General features: G+C 56.8%; 10 protein-coding genes across 10 annotated transcripts; 5 read left to right on the plus strand and 5 right to left on the minus strand.

Annotated features, from left to right (window-relative positions):
- Positions 1-141: 141 nt before the first annotated feature.
- Positions 142-2,395, plus strand: B0T15DRAFT_67221 (uncharacterized protein). The gene is made up of 2 exons (XM_062871186.1): positions 142-1,289; positions 1,347-2,395. Exons 1-2 carry the CDS (start codon positions 274-276, stop codon positions 2,134-2,136), a joined length of 1,806 nt encoding a protein of 601 aa, XP_062727012.1. The 5' UTR covers positions 142-273; the 3' UTR covers positions 2,137-2,395.
- Positions 2,396-3,012: 617 nt separating this feature from the next.
- B0T15DRAFT_67223 (uncharacterized protein) lies at positions 3,013-4,604 on the minus strand. Its single transcript, XM_062871187.1, has one exon. It carries the CDS (start codon positions 4,514-4,516, stop codon positions 3,158-3,160), a length of 1,359 nt encoding a protein of 452 aa, XP_062727013.1. The 5' UTR covers positions 4,517-4,604; the 3' UTR covers positions 3,013-3,157.
- Positions 4,605-5,249: 645 nt separating this feature from the next.
- Positions 5,250-6,039, plus strand: B0T15DRAFT_507816 (uncharacterized protein; the record flags this gene model as incomplete). Its single annotated transcript, XM_062867670.1, has 3 exons — positions 5,250-5,399; positions 5,482-5,723; positions 5,901-6,039. 3 exons carry the CDS (start codon positions 5,250-5,252, stop codon positions 6,037-6,039), a joined length of 531 nt encoding a protein of 176 aa, XP_062727014.1.
- Positions 6,040-6,356: 317 nt separating this feature from the next.
- Positions 6,357-7,450, plus strand: B0T15DRAFT_482309 (uncharacterized protein; the record flags this gene model as incomplete). Its single annotated transcript, XM_062866091.1, has 2 exons — positions 6,357-6,416; positions 6,584-7,450. The coding sequence occupies 2 exons, from the start codon at positions 6,357-6,359 to the stop codon at positions 7,448-7,450; spliced, it is 927 nt and encodes a 308-aa protein (XP_062727015.1).
- A 183-nt stretch (positions 7,451-7,633) lies between these two features.
- Positions 7,634-8,864, minus strand: B0T15DRAFT_427260 (ribosomal protein S19-domain-containing protein). Its single transcript, XM_062865664.1, has 4 exons — positions 8,670-8,864; positions 8,461-8,537; positions 7,968-8,264; positions 7,634-7,872 (listed from the first exon to the last, which is right to left on the minus strand). Exons 1-4 carry the CDS (start codon positions 8,685-8,687, stop codon positions 7,803-7,805), a joined length of 462 nt encoding a protein of 153 aa, XP_062727016.1. The 5' UTR covers positions 8,688-8,864; the 3' UTR covers positions 7,634-7,802.
- Positions 8,865-8,998: 134 nt separating this feature from the next.
- B0T15DRAFT_520851 (family 53 glycosyl hydrolase) lies at positions 8,999-10,777 on the minus strand. Its single transcript, XM_062868527.1, has 2 exons — positions 9,765-10,777; positions 8,999-9,700 (listed from the first exon to the last, which is right to left on the minus strand). The coding sequence occupies exons 1-2, from the start codon at positions 10,364-10,366 to the stop codon at positions 9,250-9,252; spliced, it is 1,053 nt and encodes a 350-aa protein (XP_062727017.1). The 5' UTR covers positions 10,367-10,777; the 3' UTR covers positions 8,999-9,249.
- A 357-nt stretch (positions 10,778-11,134) lies between these two features.
- Positions 11,135-12,374, minus strand: B0T15DRAFT_389355 (chaperonin 10-like protein; the record flags this gene model as incomplete). Its single annotated transcript, XM_062864484.1, has 2 exons — positions 11,135-11,332; positions 11,409-12,374. 2 exons carry the CDS (start codon positions 12,372-12,374, stop codon positions 11,135-11,137), a joined length of 1,164 nt encoding a protein of 387 aa, XP_062727018.1.
- Positions 12,375-13,216: 842 nt separating this feature from the next.
- Positions 13,217-14,423, plus strand: B0T15DRAFT_67379 (thioredoxin-like protein). The gene is made up of 2 exons (XM_062871188.1): positions 13,217-13,961; positions 14,036-14,423. The coding sequence occupies exons 1-2, from the start codon at positions 13,496-13,498 to the stop codon at positions 14,356-14,358; spliced, it is 789 nt and encodes a 262-aa protein (XP_062727019.1). The 5' UTR covers positions 13,217-13,495; the 3' UTR covers positions 14,359-14,423.
- Positions 14,424-15,792: 1,369 nt separating this feature from the next.
- Positions 15,793-17,839, minus strand: B0T15DRAFT_482315 (major facilitator superfamily domain-containing protein; the record flags this gene model as incomplete). The annotated part of the gene is made up of 8 exons (XM_062866092.1): positions 15,793-15,821; positions 15,954-16,033; positions 16,118-16,196; positions 16,368-16,570; positions 16,668-16,770; positions 16,856-17,062; positions 17,163-17,551; positions 17,766-17,839. 8 exons carry the CDS (start codon positions 17,837-17,839, stop codon positions 15,793-15,795), a joined length of 1,164 nt encoding a protein of 387 aa, XP_062727020.1.
- Positions 17,840-18,826: 987 nt separating this feature from the next.
- On the plus strand, positions 18,827-20,626 carry B0T15DRAFT_387577 (uncharacterized protein; the record flags this gene model as incomplete). Its single annotated transcript, XM_062864394.1, has 5 exons — positions 18,827-19,135; positions 19,218-19,354; positions 19,426-19,613; positions 19,693-20,243; positions 20,312-20,626. 5 exons carry the CDS (start codon positions 18,827-18,829, stop codon positions 20,624-20,626), a joined length of 1,500 nt encoding a protein of 499 aa, XP_062727021.1.
- Positions 20,627-20,811: the final 185 nt, after the last annotated feature.

Here is a 20,811-nt window from a genome sequence, read left to right on the forward strand (position 1 = left end):
ACCCTTGAAACCTTCACCGAATTTACACCAAACCGTCCCACGCTCCGATCTCCCGACGTCGGCGACACCAGGCACTGTATATTCTCATCGGTTTCCTTTTCCTCGTGTACCTTACCTTAGCTGTTGCGGGCTTTGTATTCAAGTGAAGACGCCTTTCATCAGCTGTTGGGCCGCACTAGTCCGAGCGAGCCAGTCCTGGGAAGTTGACCAGGGCCTGTTCTGTTGACCTTCGACGCCGTTTTCGAGGTTAACGGTCTCGGATCTTCACAAACCATGCCATACAACTACGGGCCTCCCCCACCGCCGCCACCGAGCGCCGGCCCCGGGAGTTATCCGTCGTATGGCCCTCGCGGAGGTCATAGTGGTAGAGGTCGGACCGGATCGGACCGGGGTGGCTACCACCAACCGCAACCGGGATACAGTTACGGCCAGCAGCCTACCTACGGCCCTCAAACTCCCGCCCCATACCCCAGCCCTCCGCAGCCCGGCTACCCCCAGCTGCCGCATCAAGCTTGGCACTCGGAACATAGCCAGCAACACCCGCCACAAGGCGGACCGCACGCGCCGCTACCTGTCCAGAACTATCACCCGAATTATGCTCCTCAGGTGTACCACCAACAGCCGCCATATGGTGGTCAGCCCCAATACCCACCAGCTCCTCAGCCGCCCTACGGCCAGCCCTATCCGGGTCCCGCGCCTCAACCTGGTCCTCCGGTCCAGCAATGGGGCGCGCCGTCTCAACCCCACCCGGTTCCCGGAGCATACGGTGGTGGCGGACGTGGTGGGCGCAGCGGCTACAACGATCGATCCGGGCCCAAGGGGCAGCTGATGGGACCCCCGATCCGGATAGGATTTGATGGCAACAGTTCTCCGCCGACGGCCGCTCCAGTGAGCACTCCATATCCATACGGCGGGCCTCCTGCTCCTCCGGCTCCGTACCCTGCTCCCTACCAAGGCTATCCGCCTCCCGCACCATACATGCCTCCCGCGCCGCCATTTGATGCCCATTCTGGTCGCGGCCCTCGTCAACACGGCCGCGGTGGCTTTCACCATTCCAAGCCCCGGCACCTTGGCGGCGATAAAAGTCGCAGCCGCAACCAGAATCAAAACAAAGGACCGAGCGCCCAGACGCCGCCTATCCAGCATCAGAAGCCTGATGCAGCATCTGCGGGCAAGAAAAAGAAGCGCAAGACCAACACCCTGGGCCTGACACCCGGGGATGACTCTGATGAGGATGACGAGAACGAGGAGGAGCGCCTTAATGAGATGATTGGCGCTGAAGCTCCTAAGTATGTTTCCCCACGGACGCTGCAGTACCTCTCTTGCCCATACTGACCATATACAAGCCCCAAGACCTCGTCCGAGATTGCCGCGTGGATCGCCGAGCGTCGTGCCAGGTTTCCAACGAAAGCCAAGATCGAAGCCGCCAAGGCTGCGGCGAAGGCTCAGAATGGCGATGCACACGATGCCAGGGACAGCGCCCTAGAGAAGAGGGCCGAGAAACTGAGAAAGCAACTAGAGAAGGTCGAGTCGAGCATCAAGCGAAAGCGTGAACAGCAAGATGAAGGGGACGACATGAGGGACGTTGACTTGAGCTCGTCCCCCTCCAGCGATGTCAACTCGGATGACGAGAAGCCTGAAGTCTTGTCGGCTCGTCACGAGCCGAGCAACGTCCCTCCCCCGCCCAGAAAAGCGGACCCCACCAAGCATTGCAAGTACTACTCCACCGGAGGCACATGTGGCAAGCGGGGCAAGTGCCGCTTTGTCCACGACCCAGCGGTTCGGGAAGCTGCGCTGAGAGAGCGCGAGTTGAACGGTGGCCGCATGACGTTGCAGCAACGTCTCATTCTGAATGATAATGACCAAGAAGACCTGGCTATCGTGGAGACGCTCAAGTATCTCCAGGATAAGGGCGTGCTCCCGAAGAAGGCCTCGGGCGCTCCGATGGGAGATCAGCCGTCTGATGCGTACACCGCTGCCCACGCCGATGAACACTCTTCCCCGGCGTCTGAGGGGCCAAGGAATGACCTCCCGCCTATTCCGCCTACCAACGTCTCGACAGACGATCATTCAGCCAAGTACCCCGGTTGGAACCTGAGCGGCTTTGGCAACACAGGCGTCGGGCCGAGCGAATAGCGATCCGGGCCCCGGGCCTCAACCCTGCCTCACCGGCGTGCTTGGCGACTCCCTCCACTGAAACCTAGATGGGTTGAACTAAGGCGTCGACCCGCATTCTACAGGGCACACCACCACTGACGGAGTGTTTGTGTTTTCTGGGTGTCCCCTCAGCGGGAAGTTGGTCAATTACTCGCTCTAACATGTCCTACTACATTATACGTCTGCTGCCTGGCTGCCTCGCCATAGTTCAAGGCTGCCCCTGACAGTGTCGGGGCCAGCTCATATGAGTTGCCGGAACGTCAAATCACCGCGACCACAAGTGTCGTAAGTGTTAGCGCTAGGCCTTTGTTTTCTATTTTCCGCTTTATTTTGTTATTTCGGCGTCACACAGTGGTTGGCGGCCGATCTAAAGGTCTACGGAGTTCATGGACTGTGGAATCTCTTTTGTGGTTCTCAATGGCGACTACCTAGTTCTTAGATCCAGCGAAGCATTGGGTGGCGTCTAATCATTCTGCGATCTTTTCGGAACCCTGTTATGCTACATTTAGACAAAAAATCGCGGCGTTTAGGGCCGGTGAAGTTGTCGCACAAGTGTGAGGATCGGTGGACAACAGGTTCTGCTCTCCCCAGTGATTGTTGTTTGCAACCCCTCATATACCAAGTACTCCTAGTTGTGTTCCCATACTCGCCACCTCCGGGTGTCACTCAGACTGCAACTGCGCCGTCACACGAGCTGTATGCGGAGTGAGTCGCAGTATCCTGTCATAATACCTCCCGAAATTCTGATACAGACAGCAGTTTCCGTACGTCTGCGACAAGTCTCGATGAAACTGCCACATCCTCGCCGCAGAATGAAAGTCCTCTTAGCCACCTCGTACAGAACGTGCGCATGCGGTGGAAGGTATGTGTTACGATGCGGTGACCCAGCAGCTACAGTCTCATCATAAGCCTCTGCTCAGACGGTATACATCGTTTCTAGCTAGGTAGTACAAGGGTATAGATGACCTTCTAAATAGAAAACAAAACATGGGCATCTCAATCACAAATCCGTCTTCTCTCGAACAGTATCAGTCCGCGCTTGCCCAGCTGCTTCAGCCTTCCTGTACTTGGCCAACTTCGACCACAGCTCGTGGCTCCAATGGTCGATAGCTGCATGTCTCGACCGTAATTGCTCGACATGCCAATCCAAGCATTCTCCTTCCTCACCATCTTTCCCCTGCTGCTTGTCTTCCCGTGCAGCACACTCTTCTTTTGGCAACTGAGCCTGAGTGGGCCACTCACCCATCGTGGCGCCCATGTCGGGGTCGAGGAAGTTGTCCAGCAAGAGGAAGGCAGCCGATCGCTGCGCCAACAACCACTCAGGCTGCCGGTTCCGAGCGATGAGGATGCGCAGTAGATGGGACGGGCCGCCCGAGGCGAGGAAGTCCCGTCGCAAAATCGGGGAGCGGAGAAGACCGCTCAGGAGGGAGATGCGGGCTTTGGTCAGCGCGGGGTCCGTGTCTGCCGTCGCAGAGGCTGACGACGACGACGACGACGACGGTGATGATAATGACGGGGCAAGCAGGACAAAAGTGGTGGTTCCTAGGGGCTCGGTTGAGTCGGACCGGCAAAGCGAGGATGAGAGCTTTGTTGTCCAATGCCGCTCGATTTCGGCGAGCGCTTTCGGATTGTTTTGAACGGCTGAGGACAACGTGAGGGCTGCGAGACGGGCGCGAGTGAGGGAAGTGTGTGCGTCGCCTGCTGCCGAAGAAGACTCCGACGCGGCCAGGCAGAACAGCTCGCGGACGGTTTCGTAGTCCTCCGCTATCTTGAGGCCGTAGTAGATGTCGTGGGAGATGTCTTCGAGCATTTCCAACGCCCCGTCGACGTCCAGGCCCTTCTTCAGGATGGCTAGGGACTTGTAGAATGCGCTGCCCTCGTCCGACTTGGCCGACTCGGGTGTTTTGATTTTGCCTGCCGGGTCGTAGGGGGGAGCGTTGGGCGAGAGCCTGACTTGATCACTTGCTTCCCCCCCTTGTCCAGATTGGTCTCGCTCGACGATGACCACGGATGAGTCCACCGGCAAGCCTTCCAATGCTACGTCGTTCTCGTCCGGCACGTTGATCTTGGCTTCCTTCTTCCCGGTGTAGACATTCAACCTGACGTGGAGACCGAGAGGAAGGTCCTGATCGTCGTGGACCACTTGGAATTCGTCGGTTGCTTGGAAGATCTTTGGGTAGCATTCAGCAGGATTGTCGGTGTGGCAGATTAGCTCGACGTCGGCTGATGGTGACGCCGACGGCGTCGAGGTTTCACTGGATGATGAGTGAGATGGTGTTGAGGCAGCTGCACTCCAGGCCATCAGGCTAATGAGAGCCACGAGATTGAGTGGAAGCATCTTCAGCTGTGACCTCGTCATTTTGTCGGATCGAGCTGCAGTGAGAATGGATTCCGGGCTCGACTGTTGTAGCTGAGAATTGAGAGTATGAGAGTGACTGCATCTAAGGGTGCTTCTAGAGTTCTACTGTTGGGGGAAGCACTGAGCAGCACGTCAATGGAAATCAAGAGTGAGCGGTGGTCAATTTAAAGTATCTCTAATAAATACCATGGCTTCTTGGCCACTTTAGTAAACTCAAGAATGGAAATAAGAAAGGACAGATTGCTAATAGACAACTGGAACCCGGCTTTGTCTCACAAGACGGGTTTGAATCTGGTGGAAGGTAAAAGACAACTTACGACTTTTGGATCTTAAAGGACAGTTGCCGATTGGCTCATAGCCGCAAATGGCGGCAAGCGCGCTTCTCATCCCTAAGCGCAGGCTCCAGTCACGTGACTTGTAGCTTTGTCGTTGCCAAGCTCTGGGCATCGAGCGTGATGATTGAATTGAACGCAAGCTCATTGGCAAATAGTCACTCAGCACCAACCGACTTCCCGAAGTTGCTGCTTTCTCACGCGGGCACGCAGCCCTATTACCTTCTCTCGAGTCCAGCAGATCCAATTAGGCTTTGCTCTTTGACCGCGCCCGGAAGGGAGCTATCGGGTCTCGGGAAGTGAGCAGGGAGTTGGGTCAACTTCCCCCCAGCGCTCGAAACCGACATCCCTCTTCTGCCCCTGCCCGAATTGCCCGCCCTTGCGGCAGAACGACAGCAACCATGTCAGCAATCAGGCAGAGAGTAGCGCAGCTTTCCCGGCAAGCCCGGGCAGCGCGGCCGACGGGTGTGCTGAAGAACACGAGATCCTACGCCTCGAGCCATGGCCACGATCACCACGAGCATGCCCACAATGTCGCGGAACCGCTTGGGGTACGTCCGAAGAACCCGTTGGAAACTCATATGGTCATTGCTGGGGAATGATAGAAGAGCTAGGAACTAACCAAAGGGGTAGTCTGCGTTCTACATCACTGTCGGCACGGTTGCCGCCTCCATCTTCGTCTACTCGATCTCGCGCCCCAGTGAGGACGGCCAGCCCTCGGCCATCCACAAGTGGTTTGAGAAGATATCAGACTACGGCAACGAGTGGGAGACAAAGAATCACCTTATGACGGCAGCGCTCCAGCAAGCGGCTCATGACAAGCATCTCCTCTACCACGCTGAGCGGAGCAAGCATTACGAGCTCACCTACCCTGAGTATGTGACGATTTCTTGACATATGACATATGAAATCCCCAAGGAAAGGAGGAGAGCGAGAGCCAGTGCTCACCGCGACAGAGGGCTGCGGTTTGGTGCCCGAGGCTGCTCTATGCGCTTCCTTGTCATGCCAGGAGCCATTGCAATCGGTGCGATACATTGCTGACCATGTGACAGGGTCTTTACACAAGGTTCACCACACAACGTCCCCGCCGGTCATTACATCAACATTGACAAGGTCATCGCCCACTACAAGCAACAACATCTCGACGAAGAAGCGCGCAAAGCAAAGAGGTTGGCTGCAGCGTCCCAGTAGCAAGAACGCTGCCTCTGGGGTTAGCTTTGTGTTGCATAAAAACCCGCACGTTGTGTCACCTTGCCTGTACATACTACGGTGCCTTTGAGTCGAGACGCCGAGGAAGCCACTCCGCAACCGTCCTATAACCCAACGTCCTTTCCCTGGAAATTGTCGTAAACAACTCTGTGGTCCATCCCTCCTTACCAATTAAAGAGGACCCCCCATTTCCGAGGCCTCCCCAGCCTCCGATCTTGAATATACGGTCAACGCTGTGCCGATGCATGCTTCACCCGTCCGCCTTCCGTCCAACTCCCGAGCGCTCAGCTGACACCAGCATGGCGAGCGCTCCGAGGACAACGCCGAATGAAGTATTTGACGCATCAAAGCAAGCAAAGGCGTGTAACTCTCCATTATTTTTTATGTTCCTCGGTTTTCTTGGCCTTTTGCCCGTACCCCCGTTGTCCGCTCGGCAAGATTTCCGTCGGGGATCCGTCCCTCATCCTTGAGCTGCCCCACGCTTGTGCTTTGCTTGGCTAACGCAATCAATTTCAACGTACTCTAGGCGCCATCAGAATTCCTCTGCCGCGCACCCAGATATGCTCCCGCCGTCCGTGTCGGCTTCGTGAGCCCGGACGTGGGTTACGGCCTCTTCGCGGCGCGCGACTTCGCAAGAGACGAGTTCATCTTCGATGAAGCGCCCGCGATGACCGCGCTCTTCAACGAGAAGTTCTCGGGCGACAAGGCGCTCATGCAGAGTCAGTTGGCCGCCTGTCGCGGCGCCCTCGCTTCCGACCCCGACGTCATTGCCCTCGCCTTTCCCTCGCTCGCCGCCCGGCTGGGTGTCGTCCCCGCCGACTTTGACCAGGCGGCGCGCGTTTTGACGTCCGGAGAGCTGGGCAAGAATCTCGAGCATGGCCGGTTTGCCGGGTCGACCGTGACGCGCCAGGAGTACGAGTCCTACATAGCGGGCATCAAAGCCAAAGTGGTGAGCAGCTCCTCCGAGACGGACGCCCGGAATGCATGTCTCGAGTTCTTCAAGCACTACGCCTTCCAAGTCCACCAGGGCGCCGGTCCTCCCCGTGCCGGGGGTGGAGTGGCGACGCGGGAAGCATGCGTGTACCTGCTGGGCTCACTGGTCAACCACTGCTGCCCTGCCCCTTCAACTTCGCTGGCTAGCAGCAAGCAGAATTCTTGTTACTCAAGTAGCAGTGTCCCGCCTGGGCCGAACTGCTCATGGCGCATTGGCCCTTCTGGGTTGGCACACTTCATCAAGCCCCGCCATATCTGTGTGCAAGCGCGGCGAGATATATGCGAGGGGGAGCAGTTGACGTGGGACTATGGGAAGCAGGAGAAGGGGTTTGAGTGTGAGTGCGAAACCTGCCGAAGCAGCTTCATGAGCGGACTGGGACAGACCTGCGGCGTGCTCTGAGAGGCAACGTGAGGTATCTGATGGGTATTCGTCGCCAACACCGCACAACATCGGCGAAGGATGAGAGGAATGGGGTATAATATCTCATCCCAGGCGTTGGAACCTTTCGGTCCAGTTCGAATCGCCGCCATAACACCGGATCTTCCCCATGCGAACTCTCACCTAATGAATGTGTCATGGATTGTTTTGGACCGAATGCAGCACTCGAATTGCTCTGTAACACTATCTCGTGATCCGTCCAAGATAGCGCTTGGCATCGCGACATCAATCAATTGCCCATGAGCAGAACCGTTTCCCGTTTCGCCTGATCCATGATTGACTGAATGCAAGAACCACCCATATCCCACAGCCCTTACTTCAGAGGAATGAAACGAGAAGAGTGCGTGGCACCGATACCTGGCCGACCGTGCTTGACGGGCTTGCTAGTGGGGTGTTAGCCGTCCGTTTGTCCCTGAGATCCCAATCTTGCAGAATGTTCTTCAAAAGGGAGCAGCCGAGAGGGTAGGGCATGACGTACTATGTGATCGAGAACTCGCCGAGGTAGTGACCAACCATCTCAGGCTTGATCTCCACCTGGTTGAATTCCTTGCCGGAGTAGATGCCGATGACGCTGCCGATCATCTCGGGGACAACGATCATATCACGAAGGTGCGTCTTGACAAGGTCAGGCTTCTCGTTAGGCTTAGCTTCCTGCTTAGCCTTGCGCAGCTTCTTGATCAGGCCCATGGGGCGCCGCTTCAGGCCCCGGTTGATCTTTCTCCGGGCACGGGCGTGGACGACATCGCGGAGCTCATCAGAGCTGAGGTCGAGGAGACTGTACGGACAATCGTGTCAGCGCTCTGTCCCTTTCCCAGCACCAACACTCATGCAATTTCACATCGTTGTCGCCTCCTCTTCCCGCAGCCCTTCCTCTTCCTCCTCTCTGTCACCACGTTAAGTGCTCTCGAGGCTTCGTTGTCCAGGTACATCTTTGTTGCTGGTTGGGGAAATCAAGGAGAACGGCCACGTACGCGTCGAGGTCAATACCCCGGTAGGAGAACTTGCGGAAGGCTCTCTTCTTCTTCAGCTCAGCGGCCTCCTCGGCATTCTGTCATCGCCATCATCAGCTTAAGTGTCCGCCCAAGGCTTCGGAGATTGCAGGCTCTAAAAAGCGTCGATGGTCGTCGGGGTATTTGCGGTCACCGGAAACCGAGAACGGCGAGGGGGACAAGGCACGTACGTATTCGGTGTCAGCCATCTTTGCGGTTGTCGGTGATCACGGGTTTCGCTCTGTTCGATAGTGCTGGTATCGAAGAGCGAAATTCAGATTGTCGCGATGATGGAGTGGATTTGACTACGGCTGGTTTCGCTGCGTAGTGGATGGCAGTGTCGCTGCTGCTTGGGGCCCCACTCACAAAATTTCGTAGGGTTTCTGTGCCCTCGCCAGATTCCGCTGCCCGTGGTTATTGGAGTGCTTGTGGCGGGAGCTGTGGCTGCATTGTGGCGCTAAATTTCCGTTACGTGTGGAGCACGCAACTGGAGCGCCCGGGCTCGTTTATTACCCATCCATGCTCATGGAAAGCAGAGCCCCAAATCTCAGATTCATCATGAACACGACATTCAGCTTCGGAGCTTTGGATGGTCGATGCGCACAACCTGGAATGTTGTACGTGTATGCCACAATAGTGGGGCAGTCAACTGAAATATCACGATATCTCATTTGAGCTACTTCACTCTCTACCATCCTCTACTTCTCCTGTTCCTACTTCCGCCTTCTCTTTCCAGCTAATGTTCACAAGCCCACCGAACTCTGCCAGGCCCTAGATCCGCTGGAAAACGGATAAGCTTGACAGTGCCTGCCCAGACTGCGAGAACATGGTGTTGTCGGCACAGCTAGAACCCAAGCCCGCATTGTGAATCCAAGCAGGTTCCCAGTAAAACAGCCCTGCTCCGCGGCTCACCGACGACACAACATTGGCCACGTTGGTGATGAAGGTCGTTTGACCCGCCGCTGAGAAGGGAATACTCTTGACGTCCGAGGGGAAGCTGTACCGTGGGTTGGGACACGATGTCGGCCAGTTGGTCTCGACGACGGCGATTTCTTTGCCCCAGGTGTTGGCCATGTTGCTGAGACTCGTCTTGAGCGCGCTCAGAGTGGCCGACGCCGAATAGAAGGGGTAGAATGAGACACCCATCATGTCGAAATCCGAGGATGCGAGAGTACCCTGCTTCAAGACGTTGCTGTACCACCAGTTCTGGGTTCCCCAGTCCCTACCATCCTCTCATTCAGCATCCCACACTTCACTCGGACCAAGGGTAGGAGCCAGCCACTCACCATCCATTATCGAGATGAATCATGATCTTCGGCTTGGGGTTGAGCCTGGAGTCTTTGATGCCCCACGCAGCCGAGTGCAGCAATCGCGCAATATTGCCCCAGTTCTCGGTTTTGCCAGTGGGCCACAGCAACCCGACCCTGATCTCGTTTCCAATGGACATGATGGTTGGTTGTATGCCTGCATCTTGGAATCGGTTTGCCGCATCCAACGTGTAGTTGTACAGCTTCCAGGAGAGGTTATCGATGTCAGTTGGCCATCCTGACGGGATGGTTTGATGGGCCGGATCAGCCCAAGTGTCGCTGTAATGGAAGTCGACGTACACCCCCAGTCCGGCCGCCTTTGCTCTCTTCGCCAACGCGATGTTATAGTCGAGGTTGTAGTTGCCGTCCCGGGGGTTAACCCATACCCGTTGCCGGACGGTGTTGACGCCGTTCGCGCTCAGGATCTTTTCCAGTGGCTGCGCATTGCCGTTCGCGTTCTTGTACGAGACACCCGCACGTTCTTCCACCATCACCGAGGACCAGTCCACCCCTTTGTATGTCAGGGCGGCGCTGGCGGCCGAAGCGCCCAACAGGATCGTCAATACTGCTGGGAGCATCATATTGGGTGACTGCAATGAGCAAGAAACGCTTCTGAATGCTCTGTGCCTATAGGATTGGGAACCGGGTTGGTGGGCATTATCAAGTCCTCCAGTACTGTTTTAAACGCATCTCCCGGTTGGTGGGGACATGCTTGGGATATTGATATGGTCCATCGAGCACTCTTCAGTACTCCGTACCGAGGTAGGTAAGGTGGTACTTGTACATCACTTTCGGGCCGTAACCTCAGTCCCACCCATACCTGATCCATGACAGAACGGAAGAAACGGATGAACGTTCTGCTTTGGGCCGAACCTAGCAAAGGCGGCTGCGATCCGGAAGGTTACGTTGTTCCGGCACAATGCGGCAACGACTGCCCGCTCGAACCACATCCATACATAGATCGTAAGGGGGTTTATTTAGGTAGGTAACCAGCAAGCGGCAATCTATCAACGTTTCCCGCCATCCCAGGTTGATGGAGAATGGTACATTTACATCAATGCCGAGTCTTACCACCAATCACGCTGCTGTTCGGCTCATCTGCTTCCGGAGGTAACCTTGGGGCAGTGCCCGAGCTGGGGCTTTGGTGTCCACCGTTTCAGGGGAATGGGCAGAACTGACATTCAGGGGTGAACGAGAAGACCTATGAGTTGCGGTCTCCTAGTGTCAACAGCTTAACCTACTTATTGACCGTATGTTGGGATAAGGGTAAGTTGATATGTACTACTAGTAGTACTCTAAATCACCTCCTAGGTTTAAACATGCATCGTAGGAGGCAGATCAATGATCAATCAGTCCTCCTCGTCGGCGATTCTCCATACGAGCCTCTCGCCCGATACAGCTTGATTCCTGAGCAGTTTGAGTGCGTTTTCCGCTCGTTCCAGTAGCGTGTTGCCTTCAACGATTCTGTGCTTGTTCGGCTGCACCACCCCCTGTTCCAACAGAGCAGGCACAATCTCTGGCTGAAGATGGTGCTTGAAAAACTCGTTCTGCCAACAAAGAAGCATCGCTTGTCAGCCATGTATGTGCAATTGGTAGAAAAGGCCGAGGCCTGGTCGAACTCACCTTTGCGTAAAAGAATGTCCTGGTCCCCCTCAGCTCGACCCCTTCCGCCCAGTCACCAGGCAGAACCTTGCTCACGTCCCCCTCGTACTCGGGCACCTGCTCATCGCCCGCGTGGACGTTGATCACCGGCAACATGATGGCAACCTTGCTTCCGGGCTCCGCGATCTTGCTCAGCGGCCGCAGCGTTCCTTCCCTGGACCCGATACAGTCCACGAAAAAGGGCACCCTCGGCCGCCCGGCCGATGATGCGCTGCCCTCGGCATCGGCAAGGTACCGCGCTATCTCCTCCACCACGTTCCCGTTCCGATAGTCGAAGCACTCCTTCGCTCCCAGCCCCTTCAGGAGTTCGTGATGCTTCCCGCTTGCCACGGCCAGCACGTTCCGGTACCCCCAATGCCGCAAAACCTGCAGCACATACATGCCGACGCTGCTCGCCGCGCCCCACACCAAGATCCGCTCCTGGGCCTGCGGCGGCGTCCACCCCTGGGGCAACGGCCACGGCAGATCCAGGCCCAGGTCTTCCGTGATGGTGTGGAATGCCGTGACGAGATTCGCAGGCACCGTCACCGCCTCAGGCAGCGTCATGCTGGCAGGCACCTTGCTCACCTTCCAGATTGGCAGCGTGATGTAGGTCTGGAAGCCGGCCTCGTCGGGCGCGCCGTCCTGCACGAAGCCCACCACCTTGTCCCCCACGCTCAGGTGCGTGGGCTTGCTGCCTCCGAGAGCAACGACGGTTCCGCCGAAGCTGATGCCCATGACGAAGGGCGGCGTGCCAAGCGCCAAGCCGCCGTCGGCGCGGTGCAGGTCCAGAGGGCTGGAGGACGTCCAGGTTACGTGGACGAGGGCTTCGCCATCCTTGGGAGGGACGGTAGGACGTGAAAGAAGTTGAAGCGGTTGGCGGGGAGCGGTGATGACTATGGCCGGGTGGGTGTCAGGAACCGATGAGGGGAGGGTGGTGGTGGCCATTTTGGCGGTCGGTAGCGGATAGATGGATTCTAAATAGGGGGCTCAAGGTAGGAGGTTTATCCGTTGCTGTAAACAGCTGTAGGAAGAGATTGGGGATGCAAGTCGCTAGCTACACTAGTAGAGAGGGTGAGACGTGGCAGTCATTGCAACTGGTCCGCTGTGCGTCAAGTCTTTATCTCGAAAATCTTCAGACTATGAGCAGAGAATAAGTAACAGCCCCCGAATCCTTCGACGGTCACGAAGGACAAATTTAGAAGCTGCAGCCATTATTAATTCAGGTTGGGGCAGAATCGGTGATGTCTAGATGCGGTAATAACAGACTAGGGTATTGTAGTGATCGGGCGGCAAGCTCATGCAATATTGATGCAGAATCCCTTCGAACCGTTTCGATGGATGTACGTTGTAAACTTGGATCACACGAGGACGAGAAAGCATGAGGCCGTCACGGTTGCTGTAAGGCTCAAGCCGGTGATAGCAATGACTAACCGTACAGTGCCTCACTGATTGCAGTGTGCTCCACAGGGTTGAAGAGCCTCAACAGTGTGGCAAAGAAATGGGCAAATTCGGCCACAACAAATACATTTCGCGAGTGAGGTTGAAGCCGGTATGTCGTAACGTGCAAGACAGAGACACATCACCATGTTTATGGCGACGCGGTCCTGCAGGTTGAAATCATCAGGTGCAGAGAAGCTGTCTTCTAGTTACACAGTATACACTGTCCTGTCGGCATTGCGGAACTTTGAAGATTGATTAGTCATTTGAGATTACGTAAGGTAGTTACGGAAATTTCAATCCGTACTGGTCAGTGGTCAGTAGTGTACAGTCCGTACACTCCCGTAATGCTGCAGTGTAACGTCAAGTCCTCGACCCAGTTTCAATCCCGCGTCTTGTCTGGAGAACGTCGAACTTCATTTTTGTCGACGGCGTTCGATCCCACGTGCAATTGCAATGCTGTCATCGAGGCCGTTTGTTCCAATTGACCTTTGAGGGTAGTATAGATGCTGAATCGGGCGTCTATCATCATCGGCAGCAGCTGGTCAAGATCGACATCTGCTGCGTTTCATACGCGCGAAACGACACGCTCCTGAATTACACACCACAGGGCGACGACGCTGCCCGTCATGCCGTCCCAAAGGCGCTTGCGCGTTCTTGTATACCTCGTCTTCGCAGGGTTTGTCACCCTGCTCTTCTTCACCTCGAAGGCCCGCCACTCTCGGGATGTCGACAGGCATTCGTTGAACGATTTCTTCTCCAAGACCAAGAACGCCATGGATAAGCAGCACCCGGGGGAGAAGGTCATGGCCGGACACGATGTCGACCCGGACGGAGATATCGATAAAGATGACGACATCCTCGCCAAGCAGATGGCGGACCGACTGCGACAGGCCGAGCAGAAGGCCAAGGACAGCGCAGAAGCCAAAGGCCCCAACAAGCCGGACGTGCCGGAAAAGGTGATTGGAGTAGGGAGCTCGGCGAGTGGGCAGCAGAAACGCCCGCCCAAAGCAGTGGAGGCGGGAACGGAGGAGGAGACGACGGAGGACCATGAGGTAGAAGCGGAACTGAATTCCATACTGAAGAAATCTCCAGGTACTGACTTTCCCCACGACGATTCGTGCACGCTGAAATTATATATCTTGCTGACCTCGCTGCTCTGCTCCTAGTCATTATCTTCTCCAAGTCCTATTGCCCCTACTCCAAGCGGGCCAAGGGCATCCTGCTCGAGAAGTATGTCATCGAACCGGCACCCTACGTGGTCGAGCTGGACTTGCATCCGCTGGGGCCTAAGATCCAGGCCAAGCTGGGCGAAATGACGGGCAGAAAGACGGTGCCCAACATCATGGTCTACGGGAAGAGCATCGGCGGTGGGGACGACATCGCGGATCTGGATAGGAAAAAGGCCCTCGCCGACAAAATCACGTCCCTCGGGGGCAGCCGCATCGACGTGGCCGAGCGCTTCGTGGAGAGTGCGCAAAAGGCAGGGTAGGGGACCCACCTAGTCTCCGCGACGCCAACTTTGGTCATTCTCATTCCTGCATGTGCGCTTAGCAGTACACTGCCTCTCGTTCCCTTGCGTCCGGGGCCGAGTCGACGGCAGGATCCCATGGCCAGAAGGTCATGGAGGGCTACGCTGTCGGAGCATTTTGACGTCCGGTATTGGGCGCGCATGGCCAATGTGGTCGAGCCATCTTAGTTGGCAGAGACGGTGGCCAATCCTATGCATCTGAGGCTTTTTGGCCGGCAATGAGATTGGCGGTTTGCCGCGTCTGATATACTCAGTTTGAAGCGCTCTTGCGTGGTAGGCTGCGTTCGCTAACCAGGCGTTCTGCTGTCTGCTCTTCCCTGAGGCGGCGGAAAGGGGAGCTCTGCAGGGAAGGGATTGCTTGGTCAACGGGGCCCGTTGTGGTCCTCGCATGCTTGTATTGTACCTCCATGTCTGACTGAGCTCATCCCCCTTGGGCGGAGCTAGTATGTTAGCCTCGGAGATCAACCAAGATATGACACACTCGATGTTTGTAATGTGAGCGCAAACTGAGCTGCGTCGCGGGAAGTCAAGGACGGGGTCGTGTGTGAGTACATACACACCTAGATCTGGAATCCCCCCACGCTCTTGACCTAGACTCACCAGCCCGGTTTCGTCTTCAGATGTGCACACCTATATGGCCGCCTTGAGGATGGCAGTGCCAAGCGTGCTCTATTCTCTCCCTTCATTTCCGGAAAGGGAACGGTACGAGCCGCGGTCGGATTTGACCGTAGCAAATGTGAAGACGACGGGTTGGCCCGCTCCGCTGCGCTTGCTTGTCCGCCCCCAGTGTCATCTCACACATGGAGTGCCGTGCACGGCGCGCAAGGCACTAATGCCGTTCCCATCTTAGAGCATCAGACGGCCGGCGAACGCATGGCTCGTCCATCTCCATGTCCCATGGAGATTCCCATCAGCCGTCTTGGATTAGACCAAGGTCAATCTCACAGCCCCTGGGGTTTTCTTCCCGGTGCGTGTCGAGCCGCAGTATGACACTGTCCTCTCTGCAGCCCATATGGCTACTTGGCAGTCTAAGTGGTGATGCAGAGAAGGAAAACAAAGTGGGGGGGGGATGGAGTGAAGAACAGAGTGCTACATCGAGGTTGTTGTGGAAGAAGTTGTGTATGTCGCACATTGCGAGGCAATCTCGATGACGGGGGCTGCCAGTGATACCGGGTTGCAACATCTAGATGACGCGGTCAACTGTCGCTCAAGCACAGAACAGCACTACGCCTTCGGTCAAGTGCCTTCTGTTACAGTTTGGAACCACCAATCCCATTCACGGAGAAGGTTCCGTCTTGCAATACAAAGGACGATGCTGTTTCACAGCAGACCAAGTAAGGTACCTAACTACTCGTACGGATCCATACAGTACCCGTATGCCGTTACGCTGCCGTGTCACCCCTCATCCCAAGGCGGCTGCGAGCCTGAGACAAGCCAAAGCCAAAGCCAGAAGCCAGAAGCCAACCTCACTCTCAAGCCCTGGCCTTCACGATCCATCGGCGGCCGAGGACAAGCCATCGTAGCGCGGCGGCGCTGATCATGGCCGAGAAGAGCACGGCGGCGGAGGAAAGCGACGAGCGCGTTGGATCGGTAGCGAGCGAGGATCGCTGCTGAGGCGGGGTTCCCAATCAGGGTCCTGCGGTTGCCGTTGCGGTGTGAGCCGTGAGCCGCCCTCGTGTGTCGACGAATGATGATGCAACCACAGTTACCACACACTTACGCAGATGGGACGATGCTGTAGGCGGCGCCCAACCAGGTTCCCGTGTTCTGCGGGTTGCAGACCGCGTGAATGCACGAGACTTTGAGGATGTGCAAAGAGTCAGTATTTGCCCCTCCATGTCACCACTCTCTAATCTTAGAACTGTCTATATGTGTGTGTTTTGTGTGTGTTTTGTGTGTGTGTGTGTGCGTGCGTGCGTGCGTGCATGTGTGTGTGTGTGTATGTATGTGTATGTGTGTCCCTTACTTACCGCCAAGGGGAACGAACCTTCCCGTTACAATGCCCATCAGCACTTCCACCACGAAGAGCCCGGCTGTGGACGACGTCCCGAGGGGCATCCAGATGGCCAACACGACGAGCAAGGTGAAGACGTTCATCGAGATGGTGGCGTTCAATGAGTCGAGCAGGCGATCGGAGAGCCAGGGGGGCACAGTCCGGCCCAACACAGCGCCACTGCGGGTTGGCGAGATGAAATGTCTTGCGTCAGTTGGCGAGCCCTGCCCGAAATCGGCGACCAGATAATAATCATAATAATAAACAGAGCACTCACAAATTGTACGACACCATCAAGTAGAACCGTTTGTTCCCAGCACCCGCCGAGGCGGCATACGAGGGGATAGAGGCCCATTGAATGAAGAGCACAATCTCGTACGCTGTGTGCGGGAGATTCAGGGACATGCGGTTAGACAATGACAACAACAACAACAGTTGTACGTAGACAATCTCAAGGCTACTCACCGAAGAGAGTGTAGCTGACGACCAAAACTCGGAACATGTCAGCACGTGGGACACGCCCGTGGGCCCCGAACCGTCGCTCGCTGTCTGCCGGGGGGCCACATTGGTCTCGACAACCACGTTGCCCAACAGCAACAGCGCAGCCGATCGCAAGGCCTTTTCTGGCTTCGAACCAGTGGCTCACGACACTAAAGGAAATGGTCGTGGGGACTGCTATAAACATCAGGTACAACATGGGAATGTACCCCTGGTTAGCCGGTGGGGAGCACTGGTTCAGCTAAAGGAATGCGGGTTTCTCTCCCTTACTTACCAGCAGCGACGCCGGCCAGCGCCATGCAGGCCATAAACTGGGCGTACGTCGAGGCACACGATAGGCCAATGAGGGAGGCGACGTAGACCACGCACCCGAGCGGGAGCAACCAGCGCGAGCCGTAGTGGTCAAACAGGATGCCTGCAGGCGCCGCGAAGAGACAGCTCAGGAAGCCAAGGACGGAGATGATCCACGAGATGGTGCTCTCTGCGTGGTCCCGCAGGACGGTGCGGTGCCAGTATGTCTGGAATAGGCCGATGCTGCTGAGCAGGCCGTACGTGGGGACTGTGAGACAGAAGCAGCCTAGCACGACCTTCCAGGGCTTCCATCCACTGTCGATCGGCGCCCATGGCGGCGGGGCGGCGGCGCCACTAGATGCTTCTGCAGCCCTAGCCCCGTCGTTGGTGTTGTCTGACCCGGCGCCTGGACCGCGGCTGGATGTGGATGTGGATGTGGATGTGCCTGTCTCTTCTGGGAAACTGGGGGCCGCGGAACAAAGGCTTTGTTAAGTGTTCAGCTTCCTTGTCAGTTATCATATTATCTCCCCCCTCGACTCGACTCTCCTCAACCCGCGCCCTTGTGGGTGGAGAATCCCACACTTACTCCCTCTCGCATTGGCCTTTGACCGGAGGTTCGATGCTGGAGCGGCTGGAGCGGCTGCCGCATCGACGAGCCATCATGGCCGTGTTGGGTTTATGGCAATAATAATAAAGTTCTTTGGGGGAGCCCAGAACGACGTCAGGGGCAAGTATATCCGGCCTGTGGGCTAACGAGGTCCTAGCCTCTTAATGTAATGCAGTGTAGTCAGGACTTGAAGTGCTCGGGGAGCGGAAGCATAAGCTGTCCGTCATTAAAGTAGTCGAGTGACGGCCCGGTAGAAAGACATCCTCCCGGTCCCAACGATGCAGTGACCGTTGCAGGTTCATTGACGTGAAGTAGAACAGGCGTGCAGTGTCAAATGAGGACATATTGGCGACCGGGCACGCCTAGCGTTGCTCCGATCAGATATCACTCATGGACGAAGCCCAATCGACCGACGCACGTCAGACACGAGCGGGCATGTAGCGGAAAAGGAAAGGTGGGCGCATGAGCCTGCAACCACAATGGAATTGTTTCTTGCTCGGGAGACGTTCGTGTGATCGGGCCGGCTGAGGAGACCAACAAGCCGGGTGCCAAGATTATATACCGAGTGCTGTATGTAGGATCCAAGTCGGAACCAACAGCCCCCGTAACAAACCCCTGGGCATGTCAACTAGTATCTCCGACAAGGGCCTCAAGTAACATCCTCACCACCCTCGTCCGGGAGCAATGATCGACACACGGATCAAACTGCACTGTGAACCGCAGAAACTGTTGCGCAACAATAGTGTTTGGACAGACTGCAAGGAAATGCAAACAGGGGGGCAGGACAAGCACCTTGTGCCACCGCTGATTCACTGACCCTCACAGACGCAGCTGCCACGCCTGGCCGTCGGCGCTTGCGAGTTGAGTCTGGGATGATGCGCAAGTAAGTATAAGAAGATGTCGCTCCTCGACGCTTGGTATGACCGTGTCCGAGTGTGCTCGATTCAGCCGGCGAGGCTCTGGTTCCCCAAGTCAAGGCCAAGAGCAACGCCATGATAAACCCGAGACGAGCACCGGACGCTCATCTGCATCTTGCCATCATGCTCTCCATTGTCTCTCGGCGCGTCTCCTCCCGCCGCGGGCCAAGGACGGCATCGTCCATGCTGGGCTCGGCTCGAGCAGTTGGTTCCGTCGCGCACTCCCAGGCCCGGGTTGCCGACATCAGCAACCCACTCAGCTCCGCCGCCGGCTCTATTGCGCCACTTTTTGATACGATGCCCCCTCGTGAGGCTGCCTCGACGGCCCGCCCGGTTGTGAGCGCTCTGCCGTACGACCGCGACGAGTTCTGGCGCAGAGTGCCGGTGTGGGAGAACATCTCGGCCAAAGACTTTCTCTCATATCGCTGGAATGTAAGCCTCTCGTGCTAGAAAGCTGATGCGGCCTGTTTCTCACAAGCCGCAGGTCAGAAACCTGGTCCAAACCAAAAGAGAGCTTTACAGCTTCCTAGAAGCCGTCCTTCCGGAAGAGGTGTCATATGACAAGGCCGGCACCCGCTTGCAGACCCGCGCCGAGTTCATCCAGGATGTTGACGCTGGCATAACCGCTGCCACCATGGCCACTAGGACGACGTGAGAAGCCTCTCCTCCGGGGATAGACTCGACCAGGTGCCCTGGGTGGGATCCTTGCTGACGACCGATAGCCCGTACATTCTGAGCCGCATCAACTGGCGAGACCCACGACACGACCCTATCCGCCGCCAATTCCTGCCTCTCAAGTCGGCCATGATGCCGGACCACCCAAAACTGACACTCGATTCACTCCACGAAGAAGCCGACTCGCCGGTCAAGGGTCTTGTCCATCGCTACCCGGACAAGGCGCTGTTTCTTCGTAAGTTGATAGACATAGCTGTTTGGACGTTCGTCCAGAAGGGGAGGCTGGCCGGAGCCGTGAGTTAACGGGAAGCCAGCAACCTCGGCATGTCCAACGTATTGCATGTTCTGCACGCGCTCGTACGCCGTAGGGGCAGACACCGAGACTGTGACCAAGTCGTCGCTGAAACCAGGCCGGAGACGCTGGGAGGCGTGCTTCGCCTACATGGAGAGCCAGCCGAGCCTGCAGGACATCGTCGTGTCGGGGGGCGATGCCTACTACCTGGACCCGGACCATATCCGGGAGATTGGTGAGCGACTGATCGGCATGCCCAACATCAAGCGCTTCCGGTTCGCTTCCAAGGGGCTCGCGGTTGCGCCGGCCCGCGTGCTCGACGAGTCGGACGGCTGGGTCAATGCTCTGATCGATATCTCGAACAAGGCCAAGCGCGCGGGCAAGGCCATGGCCTGGCACACCCACTTCAACCACCCGAACGAGATCTCGTGGATCACGTCGGCCGCCAGCCAGAAGCTGTTCGAGGAGGGCGTCATGGTGCGCAACCAGACGGTCCTGCTCCGAGGGGTGAACGACGACCTGCAGACCATGGCGACCCTCATCCGCAAGCTTGCTGACAACAAGATATTCCCGGTACGTTGCCTGCGTACTCGGCCCCTTATCGATGAAAACTTTTGGAGTAGTCTGACAGAAAAGCGCAGTACTACGTCTATCAGTGCGACATGGTCAAGAGCGTCGAGCATCTGCGGACGCCGCTGCAGACCATCCTGGACCTCGAGGCACAGATCCGTGGTTCTGTGGCCGGCTTCATGATGCCGCAGTTCGTCGTCGACCTCCCGGGCGGAGGCGGAAAGCGCCTGGCGTGCTCCTTCGAGTCCTACGACCGGAGCACGGGGATCTCCAAGTACACTGCCCCCGCCGTCACTGGACGCGACAAGGAGAACAAGGTGTACGAGTACTATGACCCAATCGACTCGCTGCCTGTGCGCACGACCTCATCAGACCGGGGGAGGTGAGATCTCGGGCCCAAAGAAGTTCGGGCCGAGTCCAGGACCAGTCTGGTCGGAGACAGGGGGGTTTGTCCCTGTTGGCCGTTCTGCAGCGCACTGCAGTCGGTGCTTCTTCCAGATCACGACGGGAAATGTTGCGAGCCAACGAGCAAGGGGAATGAATGAGGGGTCACAGGAAGTTGGTGCATGCA

Source organism: Chaetomium strumarium, assembly GCF_033439665.1.
Source record: "Chaetomium strumarium strain CBS 333.67 chromosome Unknown B0T15scaffold_1, whole genome shotgun sequence".
Classification (NCBI taxonomy): Eukaryota; Fungi; Ascomycota; class Sordariomycetes; order Sordariales; family Chaetomiaceae; genus Chaetomium; species Chaetomium strumarium.

What these genes read in the sequence shown, in the direction of transcription:
- B0T15DRAFT_67221 (XM_062871186.1), top strand. Translation starts at nt 274, where the DNA reads ATGCCATACAACTACGGGCCTCCCCCACCGCCGCCACCGAGCGCCGGC. An exon ending in ATTGGCGCTGAAGCTCCTAA is followed by an intron (nt 1,290 to 1,346) that starts GTATGTTTCCCC and finishes ACCATATACAAG; the next exon opens with CCCCAAGACCTCGTCCGAGA.
- B0T15DRAFT_67223 (XM_062871187.1), bottom strand. Translation starts at nt 4,516, where the DNA reads ATGACGAGGTCACAGCTGAAGATGCTTCCACTCAATCTCGTGGCTCTC.
- B0T15DRAFT_427260 (XM_062865664.1), bottom strand. An exon ending in CGGGGTATTGACCTCGACGC is followed by an intron (nt 8,265 to 8,460) that starts GTACGTGGCCGT and finishes TTGTCCGTACAG; the next exon opens with TCTCCTCGACCTCAGCTCTG. An exon ending in GGCGAGTTCTCGATCACATA is followed by an intron (nt 7,873 to 7,967) that starts GTACGTCATGCC and finishes ACACCCCACTAG; the next exon opens with CAAGCCCGTCAAGCACGGTC.
- B0T15DRAFT_520851 (XM_062868527.1), bottom strand. Translation starts at nt 10,366, where the DNA reads ATGATGCTCCCAGCAGTATTGACGATCCTGTTGGGCGCTTCGGCCGCC. An exon ending in ATTCATCTCGATAATGGATG is followed by an intron (nt 9,701 to 9,764) that starts GTGAGTGGCTGG and finishes AGAGGATGGTAG; the next exon opens with GGACTGGGGAACCCAGAACT.
- B0T15DRAFT_67379 (XM_062871188.1), top strand. Translation starts at nt 13,496, where the DNA reads ATGCCGTCCCAAAGGCGCTTGCGCGTTCTTGTATACCTCGTCTTCGCA. An exon ending in CATACTGAAGAAATCTCCAG is followed by an intron (nt 13,962 to 14,035) that starts GTACTGACTTTC and finishes CTCTGCTCCTAG; the next exon opens with TCATTATCTTCTCCAAGTCC.